Source organism: Miscanthus floridulus, chromosome 6, assembly GCF_019320115.1.
Source record: "Miscanthus floridulus cultivar M001 chromosome 6, ASM1932011v1, whole genome shotgun sequence".
In the NCBI taxonomy this organism is placed as follows: Eukaryota; Viridiplantae; Streptophyta; class Magnoliopsida; order Poales; family Poaceae; genus Miscanthus; species Miscanthus floridulus.
In genome coordinates, this window is record NC_089585.1 from 114,479,826 (window position 1) to 114,496,250 (window position 16,425).

General features: G+C 46.1%; 1 protein-coding gene across 1 annotated transcript; it reads right to left on the bottom strand.

Moving 5' to 3' along the window:
• Positions 1–1,754: 1,754 nt before the first annotated feature.
• On the bottom strand, positions 1,755–4,619 carry LOC136456649 (uncharacterized). Its single transcript, XM_066456573.1, has 4 exons — positions 4,281–4,619; positions 4,070–4,180; positions 3,468–3,536; positions 1,755–2,149 (listed from the first exon to the last, which is right to left on the bottom strand). The coding sequence occupies exons 1-4, from the start codon at positions 4,533–4,535 to the stop codon at positions 2,099–2,101; spliced, it is 486 nt and encodes a 161-aa protein (XP_066312670.1). The 5' UTR covers positions 4,536–4,619; the 3' UTR covers positions 1,755–2,098.
• Positions 4,620–16,425: the final 11,806 nt, after the last annotated feature.

The window sequence follows — 16,425 nt, forward strand, 5'->3', positions numbered from 1 at the left end:
TATATGTTGACGACCAAAACATGATCTAAGAGTTGAAGATGGACTGAAAAATACGTGAACAAGAAGGGAACGAAAAGCATCAAATTTGGATTGAATTCGGCGAAGTTTGCAACACCCTGGAAAAATAGGACCAGAACGGTTTTGGAAACAAGCCCAGGACAGTTTGTGCAGACTAAACAAGTCCAAGCCGGTTTTGCCTGAGTCCTCGCTTTGCACTTTGGAAACTGGCTCAAGCCGATTTTGGCGGTCTGATAAAGTCATGTTTTTTTGGAAACTCATCGGATCTTGTGGTAAACTTGTAAGTTGTGTGTGGACACGTTTTTCTACTGAGACCACCTCTTTATATGAAAAGATCAGGACTGATTGAGAATCCATCTATCCAATTGACAAAAAGAAGACATGTACTACACATTTTACCCTCTCTTTTCCTATCTACTACTACTCATTCTTTGTTGCTGCTGCATGGTGGCGGGTTGTCCACCGATGACGAAGATCTAGAGTGGTCAAGCTGACTAGGGTAGCTCATCACCGCCACATGCCCCGACAGGGTCCCTTTCGGGAATGTGGGGTTTCAGCCTTTTGGGTTTTAAGAGACCTCGTCAATGTGTCTTGTTTATCGCACTCTCCATGAGACTCCTATGGAGAGGTGTCTTGCATATCGGGCTTGAGGCACCAGATAAAGTGTTCATCTACGACTGTGAGCACGTTGTAGATGAAAAATGACCTAAAATTCAGCTAGACCGGTCTTTAATCTCTCCTATACCGAGCGATCTACTCCTAGCTCTTTATCCATGTGGTGGCCTAGCATCAACACCTAGGAACGGACCATGTGGACCAAGAAACTCGATCGTCTTGCCTCCGGCCTCGTCTAGACTAGCAGTTGTAGCAGGGATGGACCAATCGGCGTGCGCTCGCCTTCAACTCCCGTTGTCCGCTTCCGAATCCTAAGCTCGTGGAGACCTAGACCTGTATCCTAGCCACGCCGACTCTGCTGCTGCCATGGACATCACTACATCAGGATAACATCGAATTTTCCTCAACGTACACGCACCGAGTGTCCGAGTCTCAACTTGCTGCGTTCACTTCCTCGTTACGATAAGAAAAACACCGGCGGACTTTAGCCCCTTTTTTGAAACGAGACTTTAGCCCTTTACCAGGGGGCAAAGCACGTTGAATGACAGCTGACTCTTCAAATCCAGAAGCTCAAACAAAACGAGGGGTGCCAATATTTTCCGTGGATTCGCGCGCCGGTTTCAACATTGGCCCGTTCGGCTGGTACGAAAAATACACTGTTCAAGCTGAAATGTTGCTCGAGAAAAATACTGTTTTTGTTCAAAAAAGAAGCCGAACAAGCCGGCTCATTTGAGTCAAAACAAAAGCAATGGGCGTGGAACATACAAATTTTATCCGGCGCCTATCCGTGACGGGCACTGCCATCTTTGCTCAGTGCCTCGGTTTCGTTCGTAAGCAATGGATTCCATTCCATGCTTGTCACCATCGCGATCCGGGCGGCGATACCATGCGTGAACGGTGAACCGACAGGAGGGATTGTGTGGCCCGAAAGAGTCCAGATCCTACACGGACATTGAGCTGAAAACTACAGGAAAACACGGCAACAAACAAGCTCACAACTCTCCCGCTGAACCAAACACGCCTCACAAATGCTACTAACTCGGAGGAATTCTGACTTCACCACCACATGTGGCCCGCGCCCGAGAAACAAATAAATTGATCTAGCAACAGAACAGATCAAATGGTAGATATTCGTAAGAATTTTTTTTCCAAACCGATCCCTTGGCACCTGAAGATATATTTTCTCAGTGGATCAATGTTTCATGAACATATAAAAAATGTATAACACGTAGAGAACTTATACTGGCAGAGGCTGCGCCCAGGCTCCACACAGGACTACTCACTAATCGTTACTGCACTCCCGATGCCATATCTTGTTCCATCAGGTGACGGTGGGCAAGATATGCAAAAGAATGTGGCTTCTCTCCATGGCTCTTCTTCCAATTTCCTGTTTTTCGGGTCTTGTAACTTCAGCAAACAGGTGGATACAACAGCTTGTATTGGACAGAACCGATGTGCCATGTGCCTACTTGTTTGCCATAGATGAGTCCATAACACTGCACGACTTGTCCATGAACTGCAAAAGTGCAGAACAGTAATATTAGAACAGGAAGCATGATATTTGTGAAAGTAACTTTCTAAGGAAGGCAATAATGAGAACGAGAATCAAAGATTCGGTCTTCACAACAGCAGAGTAGCTAACATTCTAACACTGCAACTATCTTCTGCTTAGGTCTCTTATTGAGCAGAGCATAAGAACATATATGATCTAAGCAATTCAATTATTGCACAATTGATTAGCAAAAACAGCTCGTGCATCTGCATATACTCTCCAAAAGCTAAGAGGATACGGATCAAGGTCTAAACAGTCAATGAGCCGGAGACCATGGGCCCAACAGAGCCAAATCCCCTCTCCAACACCACTAACTACTAAGAGGACCTGAACTGGCATAATGGCTAGTTCATTGCCTGCCTGACATAAAGTGTAGAATCATGGTTACATGTACAAGACCGGATCCTATATGATGTCTCTTCTGACAAGGTTAAATGCAGCACATATCAGTATATCACTGCTCTAGCACTACCCTGGTCTCACACAAGTGAGACTCTTCTCTAAAATTACATTCATTTTAGAAATGAATCCAGTGAACTAGGATCTATGCCTGAGTAAGAAATCTTAAACAGCAAATTAATTATCCTCTTGATTTCTTCAAATTACTCGGATAAAAGTTTGCTGGACTATATAAGTAGAACTTTCAAACCATGCTCAATAGTGGACAAATTCCCTGTACCATTAGGACCACTAGATAAGGGCGGGCCTGGTGCAAGCGGTAGAGTCTTACCGCCTGTGACCGGAAGGTCCCGGGTTCGAGTCGCGGTCTCCTCGCATTGCACAGGCGAGGGTAAGGCTTGCCACTAACACCCTTCCCCAGACCCCGCACAGAGCGGGAGCTCTCTGCACTGGGTACGCCCTTTTTTTATTAGGACCACTAGATTGTCCTCAAATATTAGGTAAGAGGGACACAACCAGTTTATAAATGGCTGCACTTAGCAATTTTGCACTATATAAAGGAAGAGTATGATGCCTACTATGTTTCCCATGTTTATCATGACCTAATGGTGTAGCTAATACATTGATAACTGCATATCCTGCTTATCTCTCTCAACGTAGTGCAAACAAGTCTGGCAATGGCTACACATTTGTGAAACCTGTAACAATTACAGGAAAACACTGAACAGTAGTCCCACCTGATGATTGCTAGAACCCTACAAGGTTATATTGTGACCTAACACATATTATTGCTAACTAGTTTATAACTGAGTGTTTCATAACTCAAACAAACAGTGATTCATCAAAGGAAAACATGTAGACAAGTCTAATGCTAAAGACTCACTTTTTTCATTGATTGTAATTCCCGTCCAAATGGCTCTAGGAACTTCATATCTATATCAAGGGGCCAAACCTGCATACAAGGGAAAAGCATTGTTAAGTTTTAAACAAGATCATATAATTCACATTGACTTGCTTCGAAAGATGACCAAATTATCTAATAAACATCAATGTACAGCATAGAGTATGAAGCCAAGCCCTGCAGGTGTGTAATAAATGTAAAAAAAAAGTGAACATGTGATGTATTCAAGTACACAATCACTATGATGTGAACTGATTTAGAGAATAGTCTCTTATTTATACTACAACTAATACAACAAAATCGACCACACAACCTGTCCAATAGCAAGCGAGGGATGGCAATTGATGATATAATCAATGACAGTTTATGCATGAATGGATGAATCAAAGACGGCTTATGCATGAATGAATGAATCGATGATCAACCACAGGACCGGGGCACATATAGTTGAACGAAATCAACCACGAGTACCATCACGAAACGGCCTTAACACCATATATAGAATAACTAAAAACTACAACAACCACATATGAATCACGATGGAATTCCTAACATACTGGAGAAGGAAACGGATTGATTCGTACCTTGAGCCCCATGAGCCTTAGAGGCGCTTGTTGTCCGGGCACGATGCACTCCGGCCCGGCGGCTTCAGCGAACGCCTCCATGGCCAGCCCCTCCCCAATCGGATCCGGATGCTGAGGAGCAATCAACCAACCTCCAGAATTAGCCTTCCCCACCAAACCAACCCAACCCAACCGCAATCAAGCCAGGGGAGGGGGAAGGGTGCGTACGTACCTTCATGATGGCGAGGGCGTAGGCGGCGGAGTCTTCCTGCGTGGCAACGCGGAGGACGGGGGCGTGGTGGATGCGCGGGACGGGCCGGATCCCCTGCCCCGCGGCGGTGGCCGCGGTGGCGCGCCAGGGCGCGTCGTCGCCCGCGAGGAGCGGCCGCTTCGAGCCGGCGTGGGGGGATATGGACGAGGCCGCGGCGGCGGTGGTGGCCGCCGGGAGCGCGGGCGGTGAGGAGGTGGTGGTGGTGAGGGACGCCATCGGATAAGGCGGAGAGGGACGAGGAGGAAGCGTTCCGTTTGCGTGTTGGGCTCGCTCGCGCGGGGGAGGCGAGGCGAGAGTCGGGAGAGGCTGGGGGAGGGATCTTTTATTAACCGCGCCGCGGGGTGTGTCTGTGTGTGGCGTGTGGGGCTGAGTTGGTCGGTCCGAACCAGCCGACGCGGTGCGTGTGTGGCTCTGGGAAGGCGTGGGTGTGGCGTGTTGTTGAGCTGCTGGATCCATGACAGGCGGGGCTGGAGCTTTGTACTGTTCAATCACGCGCTGGAACGATTCGACTTTGCTTGGGTGCCTGGCAAAAAGGGTTCATCTGTCAGTCACTCAGTCACGTACCGATATGGAATGGTCAAAGTTTTGATGCGGCTTAACTTTAACTGTCTTAAGTAGGAGGCTGTCTACCTCTGCAAAATCTAAACAAAGTTCGTATCTTGACGTCCTTTTTAAAACACCATATTTAATTTTAAGTTGGCGTTGTATTCTCTTTACTATGATAATATTTAAATGCTAGAATTGTATTTTTTTCTAGGAGGAAGTACATATTTTCAGTTGAACTTTTGAAATCAAATTGCAATATCTTTCCATGTACCATGTACTCCCTCCATTTCAAATTATAAGGCGTTTTGGTTTTTCTAGATACATTAATTTTGTTATACACTTAGATATATACACTATGTCTAGATACATAGTAAAAGAAAATATATCTAGATAAGTCAAAACGCCTTATAATTTAAAACGGAGAAAGTATATGATAAAAACAAAATTATATGTTTAGATCCCCCCCCCCCCCTCTATGAACTCACATTCATAAAATCTTACGATCTCCGGTCGAGGTACCTACAAGATTGGGAAAAAACTGGTCTCCCACGACACCCTATCTAAACTCTTAACCTTTTGTACGGGAAAATCGATCCAATCATGTGGAAATATACGCGTGCGTATTGATCGGCCAATCTAAAAGTGGAAGGACGTGGGGGTAATAAGGAGTATGATAGGGTTTCCAATGTAAATGTATAAGAGAGAAAGGAAATATAAAAATAGTTAGGTGATTTGAAAATAGTTCAAAATTCCTAGTGCAAAATTGTAGCAAGGAAGTTATGAGCAGCCAGCCAACCAAACTTTCTTTTTTCGTTCTGCCTCAACACGTGCGTGTCACACGTGCATTGTCACTGGTATATATAATGTCTGATGTAATTTGAGAAATCTTTTTGTTCAAGGTTGATAACGAGGTGAGTACGGTAATTTTTTCAAACTCAAGATATACTGATTTATTCTCTCATATACCGCATCGCAATGATAAAATGTATTTTGGCACGTTGGCAATATGATAAACGTGGTGACTTCGTAGTAAATCTCAAAGTGTATTAGCTTAGTCTCTCGTATATACTATTCATTCACAAGGATAAGATGTACATCGGGGCGTTTAGGAAAGGAGATTTTATATAACTAAAAAAAATCAATAAATCATAGTAGTACTTTTTTTTGAAGGAAAATCATAGTAGTACTTGCTTGAGCACATACGTGCCAATTCAAATTCAATATTCCAGCAAATATGTTTATAAAAAAAATCCAACAAGGCAGCAACTATGAATCATAGCAGTTCAACTATTGGTCTCAGTTCTGTCCACGTGCAGGGGCGAAGGTAAGGCTGCGTTTAGTTCACGAATTTTGGGAATTTGGGCATTGTAGCATTTTCGTTTTTATTTGGCAATTAGTGTTCAATCATGGACTAATTAGGCTCAAAACGTTCGTCTCGCGATTTCCAATCAAACTGTGTAATTAGTTTTTTTTGTCTACATTTAATGCTCCATGCACGTATCGCAAGATTCGATGTGATGGATACTGTAGCATTTTTTGGAAAAACTTTTCGCGAACTAAACAAGGACTAAGTTATGTGTAGGGGTGCAAATGCACCACCAAAAAAGAAGCCACATTCTTTTGATTTTCCTTGAGAGAGAGAGAAGAGTTGCCGGATCGGAGTTCTTGCAGAGCACGAGTCTCTTCCTGCTATATATATCAACAAACGAGATCAGGCCCCATCCTTAGGCGAAGCAATAATAATCACCGGTTAATTATTGGCGCATCGATGACCACCGGCGACAGCTCCGGAGATGAGCAAGGCGGCGGCGAGAGGCCACGTTCGCTGCTGCAAAGGTACCCGCTGGTGGGCTGGTGCTTGACGTGCGTCATCCTGGTGGGCTTCGGAGCCTTCGCGGTCTACTTCTTCGGGGACGTCTTCTACCACACGCCCAAGTTCAAGGCGATGGTGTCCGCGTACGAGGGGCTGGACGACCCGGCTCTCACGGACGCGGCGCCCACGTTCCGCGTCGCGCTCCGCGTCAACAACGAGCGCAACATGCGCCAGTTCTGCGCCGAGCGGGGGAGCGTGGCCTACGCCGGCGTGCCCCTCGCGCGCGCCGCCCTCCCGGCGTTTTGCGTGCCAAGGTGGAGCGTCGGGACCGTGCCCATCGTGGCCACGGGCGAGGGGATGCCGGGCATGCCCACGGGGCTGCACAGGCTCATGGAGGGCCAGCGCCTGCAGCAGGAAAGGGTGCCGCTGTCGGTGCAGGTAACCATGGACAGGTTCACCACCGACTCCTTCGAGCCGATGCTGGTGGGTGCAGAGCCATGCTGGATGGGCAGCCCGTGAGGCCGCCGTCGCTCTGCTCGCGCTTCTCCGTTTTTTATCTCAGGCATGCTCTAGGTGGTTGGGTTAGCTATCCCAGTTTGTAAGCACTTTTCTTCAGGTATGTATAAATAGTGTCCTGATTGTGCGTGCTAGTGTGCTACACCAGTTCGGCATGTCCATCTGTGTAAATTTTCTGGATTTGGGATGTCCTTTTTTGTTCGTAGACATTCCTGGACTTAGCAGATTCGCTAATCAATGTATCACAACTGAGTACTTCGAAACACACGTCTCGTTTCTACTCTAGGTACAAACGAGATCAACCCATTTCACTCATGTCGAGGGGTCCAGGTCCTCGTCCAAACTTAGACTCCAAGCCCTCACATTTAAAACCCGGTCTCAGTATGGTGCTTAGACCTCCATATTTTCCCGCCTTCGATCAGTCGGTCCGAAAAGAGCCGGAACCCACGATAAGAGCGTAACGAGCCTTCTCGCTCCCATAAGCAAGTATGTGCTCAGGATAATAAGTCTGTGACCTGACTACCATTCACAACAACAGACGGTCCTCAATCGATACGGACAGAACAAGTGCAATTCGAGCCTCGCTTGAATGCCTAACCAAGTCCAGATCCAAAGTACCATTCAGCCCGGTCTTTAATTATCATCTATATATATTTCATATGATAGTAATATAATAACAACAATAATATCTTTCATATCTCTCACAAGTGACAGATAATCACTCGACTTCTACCGGATCCTATAGCATAGCAATCTACACGATCTTGACATACTAGTAGAACTCATAGGATAAGGATATATATATATATATATATATATATATATATATATATATATATATATATATATATATATATATATATATATATATATATACTATGCTATAGGATCCGGTAGAAGTCAAGTGATTACCTGTCACTCGCGAGAGATATGAAAGATATTATTGTTGTTATTATATTACTATCACATGGTGTGTGTGTGTATATATATATATATGCAAATGGTTTTTATTCGACTCCTTAAAACTTAATGCACAAGTATAAAATAAAAGTGCAAATTAATAGGGGTTATGCATCGGAGTTTGCCTGGGTAAGATGTAACCAAAAGTAGTATTCCATCATGGTGACATGATCATTAAGGCACCATCTTTTCCACTACTTTAGTCGACTCCATGATCCATCGTGGTTCCTATTATGATATACGTGGATGCAACATAGAAACGTAAATAATCAATGGCCACTACAACTCTAAAATACGATTAGGCTCCGCAAGCTAACGAGCTAGCTTTAATGACTAACGTACTAATCTACGTATCCACGTTGTCAAGTAAGGCTTTGCCTCCGAAAAAATATTTTAATTCTAAAATCCCAAGGTGTTTCGGTATTTTATTGATTAAACAAATATTTTCAAACTATGGCTCATTTTAGCTACCTTAGCAAACTAATTATTATGGAGCTACAAAAATTACAGTGAGCACCTAATAATGTTAAAAATTTACTGTGAAAATTTCAGAACCAACACTATCATCAATTTATCACAACAATTCATTCAAGTTTATATCTTAACAATATTAAGCGCCTCAAATTAATTAGATCACTTCTGAAAATATTATAAGACTATGTGAATAAAACATACTAGCAGATAGATCATGATTTTAGGAACTTAACAAAATTAATTTCATAATTTTTGGTTAACTACACAATTTTATATTGAATCTACCTTAGAAATTAAATTAGAAAATGCATTAGAAAAAGGAAAGGGCTGGCAACAACACCCCCTGGATAGACAGCCCAGCGCGGCGCCGCTGCGCGCGCGTCACGGCAGCCCAAGGCCAGGGGCGCCCGCGCGCTGGCCGTTTTGCAGAAGGCACCTGAGCTTTCAAAGCTTAATACGACTACTATGCGCATTATTTCTACCGTCAGTAACTTTGCAACCATACCCTCGGATGGTTTTGCCTTTACCACGGGCGGGTCCTTGGGATCCCCGCGCGCACTGGCGCGGCGGCCGACGGCACAAGACGGTTACGCCGGGCAAACTAGGCTCGCTACGACGGCATTAAGGGGCTGACCACCATCTACAGCTAAATGCGCAAGGTGGGTGGCGGTTAGGGACTCAGAGGCGTACTGTCGCAGGCTGCAGCGGCGAGTGGCTATCCGCGGTGGCAGCGCGACTATTCCGGCGAGCCTACGTACACTTGGCAGAGTAGAAGTGGCGGATAAGCATCAATGGCTCACCGTGGTGTACGCCCTACTAACGGTTGAAGCAGGGGAGCACTGCGATGGTCTAGCCACGTGCGACCGAGCGATGCGACGACGCTCGGTGATGGACACCGGTGCGTCACCCCACCGACAACGTGCACCCTGGCCAAAATAACACGAGCAACGGATGGTGGGAGTCAAGGCGAACTCAGGGTTACGAGCAATTGAACTGTTACCACTCCTACAGGCCTTACCCCCAACCCTCTGGTCACGGCGGTGCATATGACCGGCGGTGAGGAGAAACCAAAATTGATCATTGATAGACCACGGCTAGGCTCGATGAGAATGCGACCCCTAGCTAACTTGCTAAGCTACCCACCGGTGCGAGGAATTAGACTAGGAAGCCTCAGGCTAGTGATTAAGAAAGGGAGAGGGAGAGCGGTTGAAAGGTCCTAATGGCTAGAGGGGGGTTGAATAGCCTATTAAAAAATTCTACAACAACACTTAACAAACCGGTTAGACAATTATGAGGCGAAGCAAGTGTTGCGCTAGCCTACTAAAAAGCAAGCCACCTACCACAATTCTAGTTTATATAGTTTCTATCCACATAATAGCTATGACACTACACTAAGTTAGTGTGCTCTCAAAAGCTAACTAAAGAGCCACACTAACCAAACTAACAAGCTCTCACAACTAGCTATACTAAAGAGCTTGACAACTAGTTTGGGTAAAGTAAAGAGAGTGAGCAAGAAGGTTATACTGCCTTGTCGAAGAAGGAGCCAATCAATCACAAGAATGAATAATAATGAAGACCAATCACCTCGGAATCAAATGATGACACAATAATTTTTTACCGAGGTTCACTGGCTTGCCGGCAAGCTAGTCCTCGTTGTGGCGATTCACTCACTTGGAGGTTCATGCGCTAATTGGCATCACACGCCAAACCCTCAATAGGGTGCCACACAACCAACACAAGATGAGGATCACACAAGCCACGAGCAATCTACTAGAGTACCTTTTGGCTCTCCGCCAGAAAAAGGTCAAGAACCCCTCACAGTCACCACGATCGGAGCCGAAGATAATCACCAACATCCGCTCGATGATCCTCGCTGCTCTAAACCATCTAGGTGGCGACAACCACCAAGAGTAACAAGCGAATCCCGCAGCGAAACACGAACACCAAGTGCCTCTATATGCAAACACTCAAGCAATGCATTTGGATTCTCTCCCAATCTCATAAAGATGATGAATCAATGATGGAGATGAGTGGGAAGGCTTTGGCTAAGCTCACAAGGTTGCTATGTCAATGCAAATGGCCAAGAGAGTGAGCTTGAGCCGGCCATGGGGCTTAAATAGAAGCCCCCACAAAATAGAGCCATTGTACCCCTTCACTAGGCACAACATGGGGTGACCGGACGCTCCAGTCATATTAATCGGACGCTGGACCTCAGCGTCCGGTCGTGCGATGCACACCACGTGTCCCCTCTCTTTAAAAACTGAGCGCCTGATCCCAATGGTCAAGTGATGACAGGACGCGCTGTTGCAATGTGACCGTATACTGGACCTGAGCGTCTGATCGTTTCCAGTAAGCATCCAAAAATGATTTTTCACGACCGGACGCGTCCGGTCATGCACCACCGGACTCACCCAGCGTTCGATCACTCGGCGTCTCCTCTGTGCACTACCACGTCAGCAGGACTAGACGCAACCCTCTAGCGTCTGATCACTAAGTGACCCAGCGTCCGGTCAGAGACCGACGCTAGCATCTTCGCTGCTTCTTCTGACTGGACGCGCCGGTCCTACTGAGACCAGTGTCCGGTCACTTACAGTGACCTCCATCTTTTCTATCTAGGGCGCCGGTGGCACCATCGGACTGTCCGCCAGTGAACACCATGACACTCTACCGGTGAAGTTCCTAACCCTTGCTCAAATATGCTAACCACCAAGTGTATCACCTTGTGCACATGTGTTAGCATATTTTCACAAACATTTTCAAAGGTGTTAGCACTCCACTAGATTCTAAATGCATATGTAATGAGTTAGAGCAGCTAGTGGCACTTTGATAACAGCATTTCGATATGAGTTTCACCCCTCTTAATAGTATGGCTATCAAACCTAAATGTGATCACACTCTCTAAGTGTTTTGATCACCAAAACAAAATAGCTCCTACCATTTATACCTTTGTCTTGAGGCTTTTATTTTTCTCTTTCTTCTTTTCAAGTCTAAGCGTTTGGTCATCACCATTATCATGTCATGGTCTTCATTTGGTTCATCACTTGGAATGTGCTACCTATCTCATGATCACTTGATAAACTAGGTTAGCACTTAGGGTTTCATCAATTCACTAAAACTAAACTAGAGCTTTCAGCGGTGCACTGCCACCGCCACATCGCGGGAAGCGGCCCCGGCAGAGATGGACCGGCCATGACCCGATGAGGCACGACAGCGTGGGGATATGACCGCTCGAGCTAAGGATAGGCGGCGTGTCGGTTAGCGCTTGGATAGAGCCATTGAAGGTGTGCCCGCGTGCGGCCACGCACACATAGTAGCACGGCGTCGCGATGCAATAAACTATGTACGACGTCGAGCTCGGGCTCGGTAGGTGGGTTGTGCGGCTGAGGGCAAGCGCTGTAGTAACCAAAACAATAAGAGGACAAGGAGCAACCCTGCAGGTGTGCTTGGACATCGCCATGGTCGGCACCTTCCCACGCATGGCGGAGAGCGGCTGCAGCCATGCCAGGCCCGGTGGGCAACCGACGCCACAGGGCTGGTCAGCGGGACAACGGTCACAGCCACAGAGTACGACAACCAACGCATGGCGCAGCACGTGGTAGCAGTGGCTGGTAGCGGTGCAGGTAGCCCATGACGGCGCGACACCGGACACGGTGACTGTGTCCCCGGGTCTGAACGGTCGAACCACGTGTGAAGCACCAATTTTAAAAGCATAAAAACCAACCGCTTAGAGCCAGTTGAGATTAAAACAAGAGTTCAAGATTCTAGTAGCCACTAAGTGCTTCTCATCCGAGCAACGAGCATGGCCGGAGACTGAGCATCAAGGGAGATGGAGAGGTGCCAACAGGAGCTCGTCGCGCTGAACACCAGTTCACGACCGAAGCCCGAAACAAGATTGACAGCGTGTTCTAACAAAGTTAGGTCAATTTCTGCGATGCCACGACAACTTCTACTAGTCAACAACATCTATTTTCTAAAAGTTAAAGTTGCGTTTGATCCTTGTTCACGGAAATTGTTTTCGCCTCACGTGCGTTATAATTTTTTAATACCCGGAAACTTGTTAGGCTAATCCTTCTTGGACCTAAATCTTGGTGCTAAGAAAGCTCGTATCACCAGGGGTGTTACAAAAAGCCGTGTCAAACACGGTCTCAAGCATCTCCTACAGGTGGACTAAATGCATCCGTGAAGGCTATTGTAGCTACTGTGGCCCAAAAAAGTTGTCCAACAACCTTTCTACCCCGTCTTCTATTTTTCACCGTTGGCCATCCTACAGTCATCGCTGGTCAATTTTCCCCGGCGAGACTCGCTTGCTATCCGTGGCGCCAATGGAATCCCATGCGCGGGCTTCGTCTCTTCCGCGCTCGATTTCCTTCTCCACGTGCCAGCCTCTCCTGCTCCCACGTGAGCCCCCTTGTCGTGCTCCTCTTTTTCTTCCCATCCCGCACTGCTTCTTCTCAGTTGGAGCAGTTGCCGTCGTTGCCTTGGTTGCAAAGTGCAGGGGTACCTGGGCTGTGGCGTGGAGTTCTTCCTCCCAATGCTGCCCCTGCTGCGTCAGTCCCCTTGTCAGGCATGTATTCTGGTGAGATTCAAATAGCTAGATCTATTTTTTTAATAATCAGGCCAACTTGAAATGTACATGTGAGCTCAGATGCAATTTGTGAATAGCTATCTATTGTGAGTACTTGTGAATAAAAGCATTCTTGGCAATTATGTTATGTAAATAGCTCAGATTTGGCGAGCTCTTAATCATGAAAGCATTCTTGCTACTTTTAGATAGTACAATTCAACTAGTTGCAGTAAAGTGAAGGTAGGTGATTGTGCATATTACAAATTTATTTATTGAACTAGAGTTTATGTATTTCAGTAAGTTTAGTATTTTTTCTGTGAACAGTATGTTAGCCTATTCCCTGTGATCATCCAATTGAGGTTAGAGTTTTCTTAAACTTGTTCAAGTGTCGGTCTAATTTGCTATCAATAGTAGAGTTTTATTCTTCAGTTTTTTCAGTTGAAACTCTCTAGCAGTATCATGTACATTAGGCATTCTCATGTAATCATGCCCAAATATCTAAACAACAGCTTCGACAAACTTTCTCAAACTCTACAGAGCAGTACTCTCACCAATACGAATATAGTCATCCGTAGCATCAGCCGCTACTCCATAAGCTATCATCCAAAATGCCGCCTCAACCTTCTACAAACAAGATAGTCCTAGGGTACTAGTTGCATTCCTCTTTTTGTACAAAATAGTCGTCATGCTGCTTGACAACATTTATTATACGGACAAACACATGACGCCTCATTCGAAATCTATGCAAGAAAACAAATTAATTTGGCGAAAATCGAACGCATATACAAGGTATAATTAAAAAGAAATACGAGGTACGTACAAACCTGCGCCTAAAATAGTTTGGCCCATACGTAGGATCATCTAAAAAATAGTCTTGATAAAGTCTCACGTTCCCTGACTGTCTTTCATGATTTAATACACGATGTCCCTCAACGGAACCATGATGACGTGGTTCATTGCCAATATCCGTTGCTACTATGTGGGCAGCAGCAATATATAATTCATCATCATTATCATCATCATCCGAAGATGATGAATCCACCACTTCATTCAGTAGATTGAACTCAGCTTCAGAATCCACATTACACACCTATGGCTCTAAGGCAAAGCTGAGGCAGGTGTGATCGGAAACAAACGATGGGTTGACCTAACAAATGCTAAATGCATGAAGTGCTCGCCGCCGTCGACTACTGCTCGGCACCGCTATCGCATCGAGTGGCCAGGTAGGGGAAAACCGTACCAAGTGGTGCACCGCCAAGGGGTAGCTGTGCGTTGCGACTTTGCGAGCAGACCTGGTAGCTTAGCCGTGCGTTGCGACTTTGCGAGCAGACGTGGCACCGGACGTATATTGCGAGCTGCCAAGGACCAACCGTCAGGATGATGTGGCCCATTTAAATATAGAAAAGGACCATGTTTAGCCAGGCAGCTGTAGCACTCATTTTTTTGAGGGACTTTTCTATTTTACATGATAGCTAAATCAAGAGATTTAGCATTTTTTTAGGGAATGCCATGTGGTGCACTTTATTGATTTGCAAACATGGTTACATCATTTATCATACTCTCTAAAATAAAACTAGGGGGTTCATTGACCCAAATACAAGAGAGTTTTGAAGAAATAGCTTCCCTAGCTAGTATATATTTGCGCTTAGAGCCTAGTTGTCGTGGCATCGTAGAAATAGCTTCCATAGCCACCGCCACATCGCGAGAAGCGGCCCTGGCAGAGATGGCCCGGCCATGACCCGATGAGGCATGACAGCATGGGGATATGACCGCTCGAGCTAAGGATAGGCGGTGCGTCGGTTAGCGCTTGGACAGAGCCATTGAAGGTGTGCCCACGTGCGACCACGCGCACAGAGTAGCACGATGTCGCAATGCAATAAACTACGTACGACGTTGAGCTCAGGCTCGGTAGGTGGGTGTGCGGCTGAGGGCAAGCGCTGCAGTAACCAAAACAACAAGAGGACAAGGCGTAGCCCTGAAGGTGTGCTTGGACAGTGCCATAGTCGACAGCTTCCCACTAAATGCTCTAGTTTAGTTTTGGTGAATTGATGAAACCCTAAGTGCTAACCTAGTTTATCAAGTGATCATGAGATAGGTAGCACATTTCAAGTGGTGAAGCAAATGAAGATCATAGCATGATGATGATGATGCCATGATGATGATCAAGTGCTTGGACTTAGAAAGAAGAAATAGAAAAAAAAACAAAAAGCACAAGGCAAAGGTATAAACCATAGGAGCTATTTTGTTTTGATGATCAAGACACTTAGAGAGTGTGATCACATTTAGGTTTGATAGCCGTACTATTAAGAGGGGTGAAATTCATATCGAAATGTGGTTATTAAAGTGCAACTAGATGCTCTAACTCGTTGCATATGCATTTAGGATCTAGTGGAATGCTAACACCCTTGAAAATGTTTGTGAAAATATGCTAACATATGTGCATAATATGATACACTTGGTGGTTGGCACATTTGAGCAAGGGTGAAGAAGTTAGAGGTGAAAAGGAGTTAGTCTTGTTGGTCACTATGTGACCGGACGCTGGTCTCAGAGGGACCGGCATGTTCGGTCAAGTGTGGCAGCAAAGACGTTAGCGTCGGTCAAATGACCGGACGCTGGGTCTTGGACTGACCAGACGCTGAGGTCCAGCGTCCGGTCCTGTTGTCGGACAGCGCTGAGGAAAGTCACTATATGACCGGACGCTGTCAGGGTCCGGTCAAGCATGATCGGACGCGTCCGGTCAAAGAAAATCATTTCTAGAACCTTACTTGAAACGACTGGACGCTGGAGGCTGAGCGTCCAGTCAGTTTGTGCGCAGTGTCTGGTCAGCTGATGACCATTGAAATCTGACGATCAGTATTTGAAGCAGGGGACACGTGGCATGTAATCACATGAGCAGACGCTGAGGGCCAACGTCCGGTCAATCGGACCGGAGCGTCCGGTCACCCCGCGTTGTGCCCAGTGAAGGGGTACAATAGCTCTATTTCGTGGGGGGCTTCTATTTAAGCCCCATGGCCGGTTGAAGCTCACACCTTTGGCCATTTTCATTGACATAGCAACCTTGTGAGCTTAGCCAAAGCCCTCCCACTCATCTCCATCATTGATTCATCATCTTTGTGAGATTGGGAGAGAATCCAAGTGCATTGCTTGAGTGTTTGTATCTAGAGGCACTTGGTGTTCGTGTTTCGCTGCGGAATTCGCTTGTTACTCTTGGTGGTTGCTGCCACCTAGACGAC

What these genes read in the sequence shown, in the direction of transcription:
- LOC136456649 (XM_066456573.1), bottom strand. Translation starts at nt 4,535, where the DNA reads ATGGCGTCCCTCACCACCACCACCTCCTCACCGCCCGCGCTCCCGGCG. An exon ending in ACGCCCTCGCCATCATGAAG is followed by an intron (nt 4,181 to 4,280) that starts GTACGTACGCAC and finishes ATTGCTCCTCAG; the next exon opens with CATCCGGATCCGATTGGGGA. An exon ending in TAAGGCTCATGGGGCTCAAG is followed by an intron (nt 3,537 to 4,069) that starts GTACGAATCAAT and finishes CCTTGTATGCAG; the next exon opens with GTTTGGCCCCTTGATATAGA.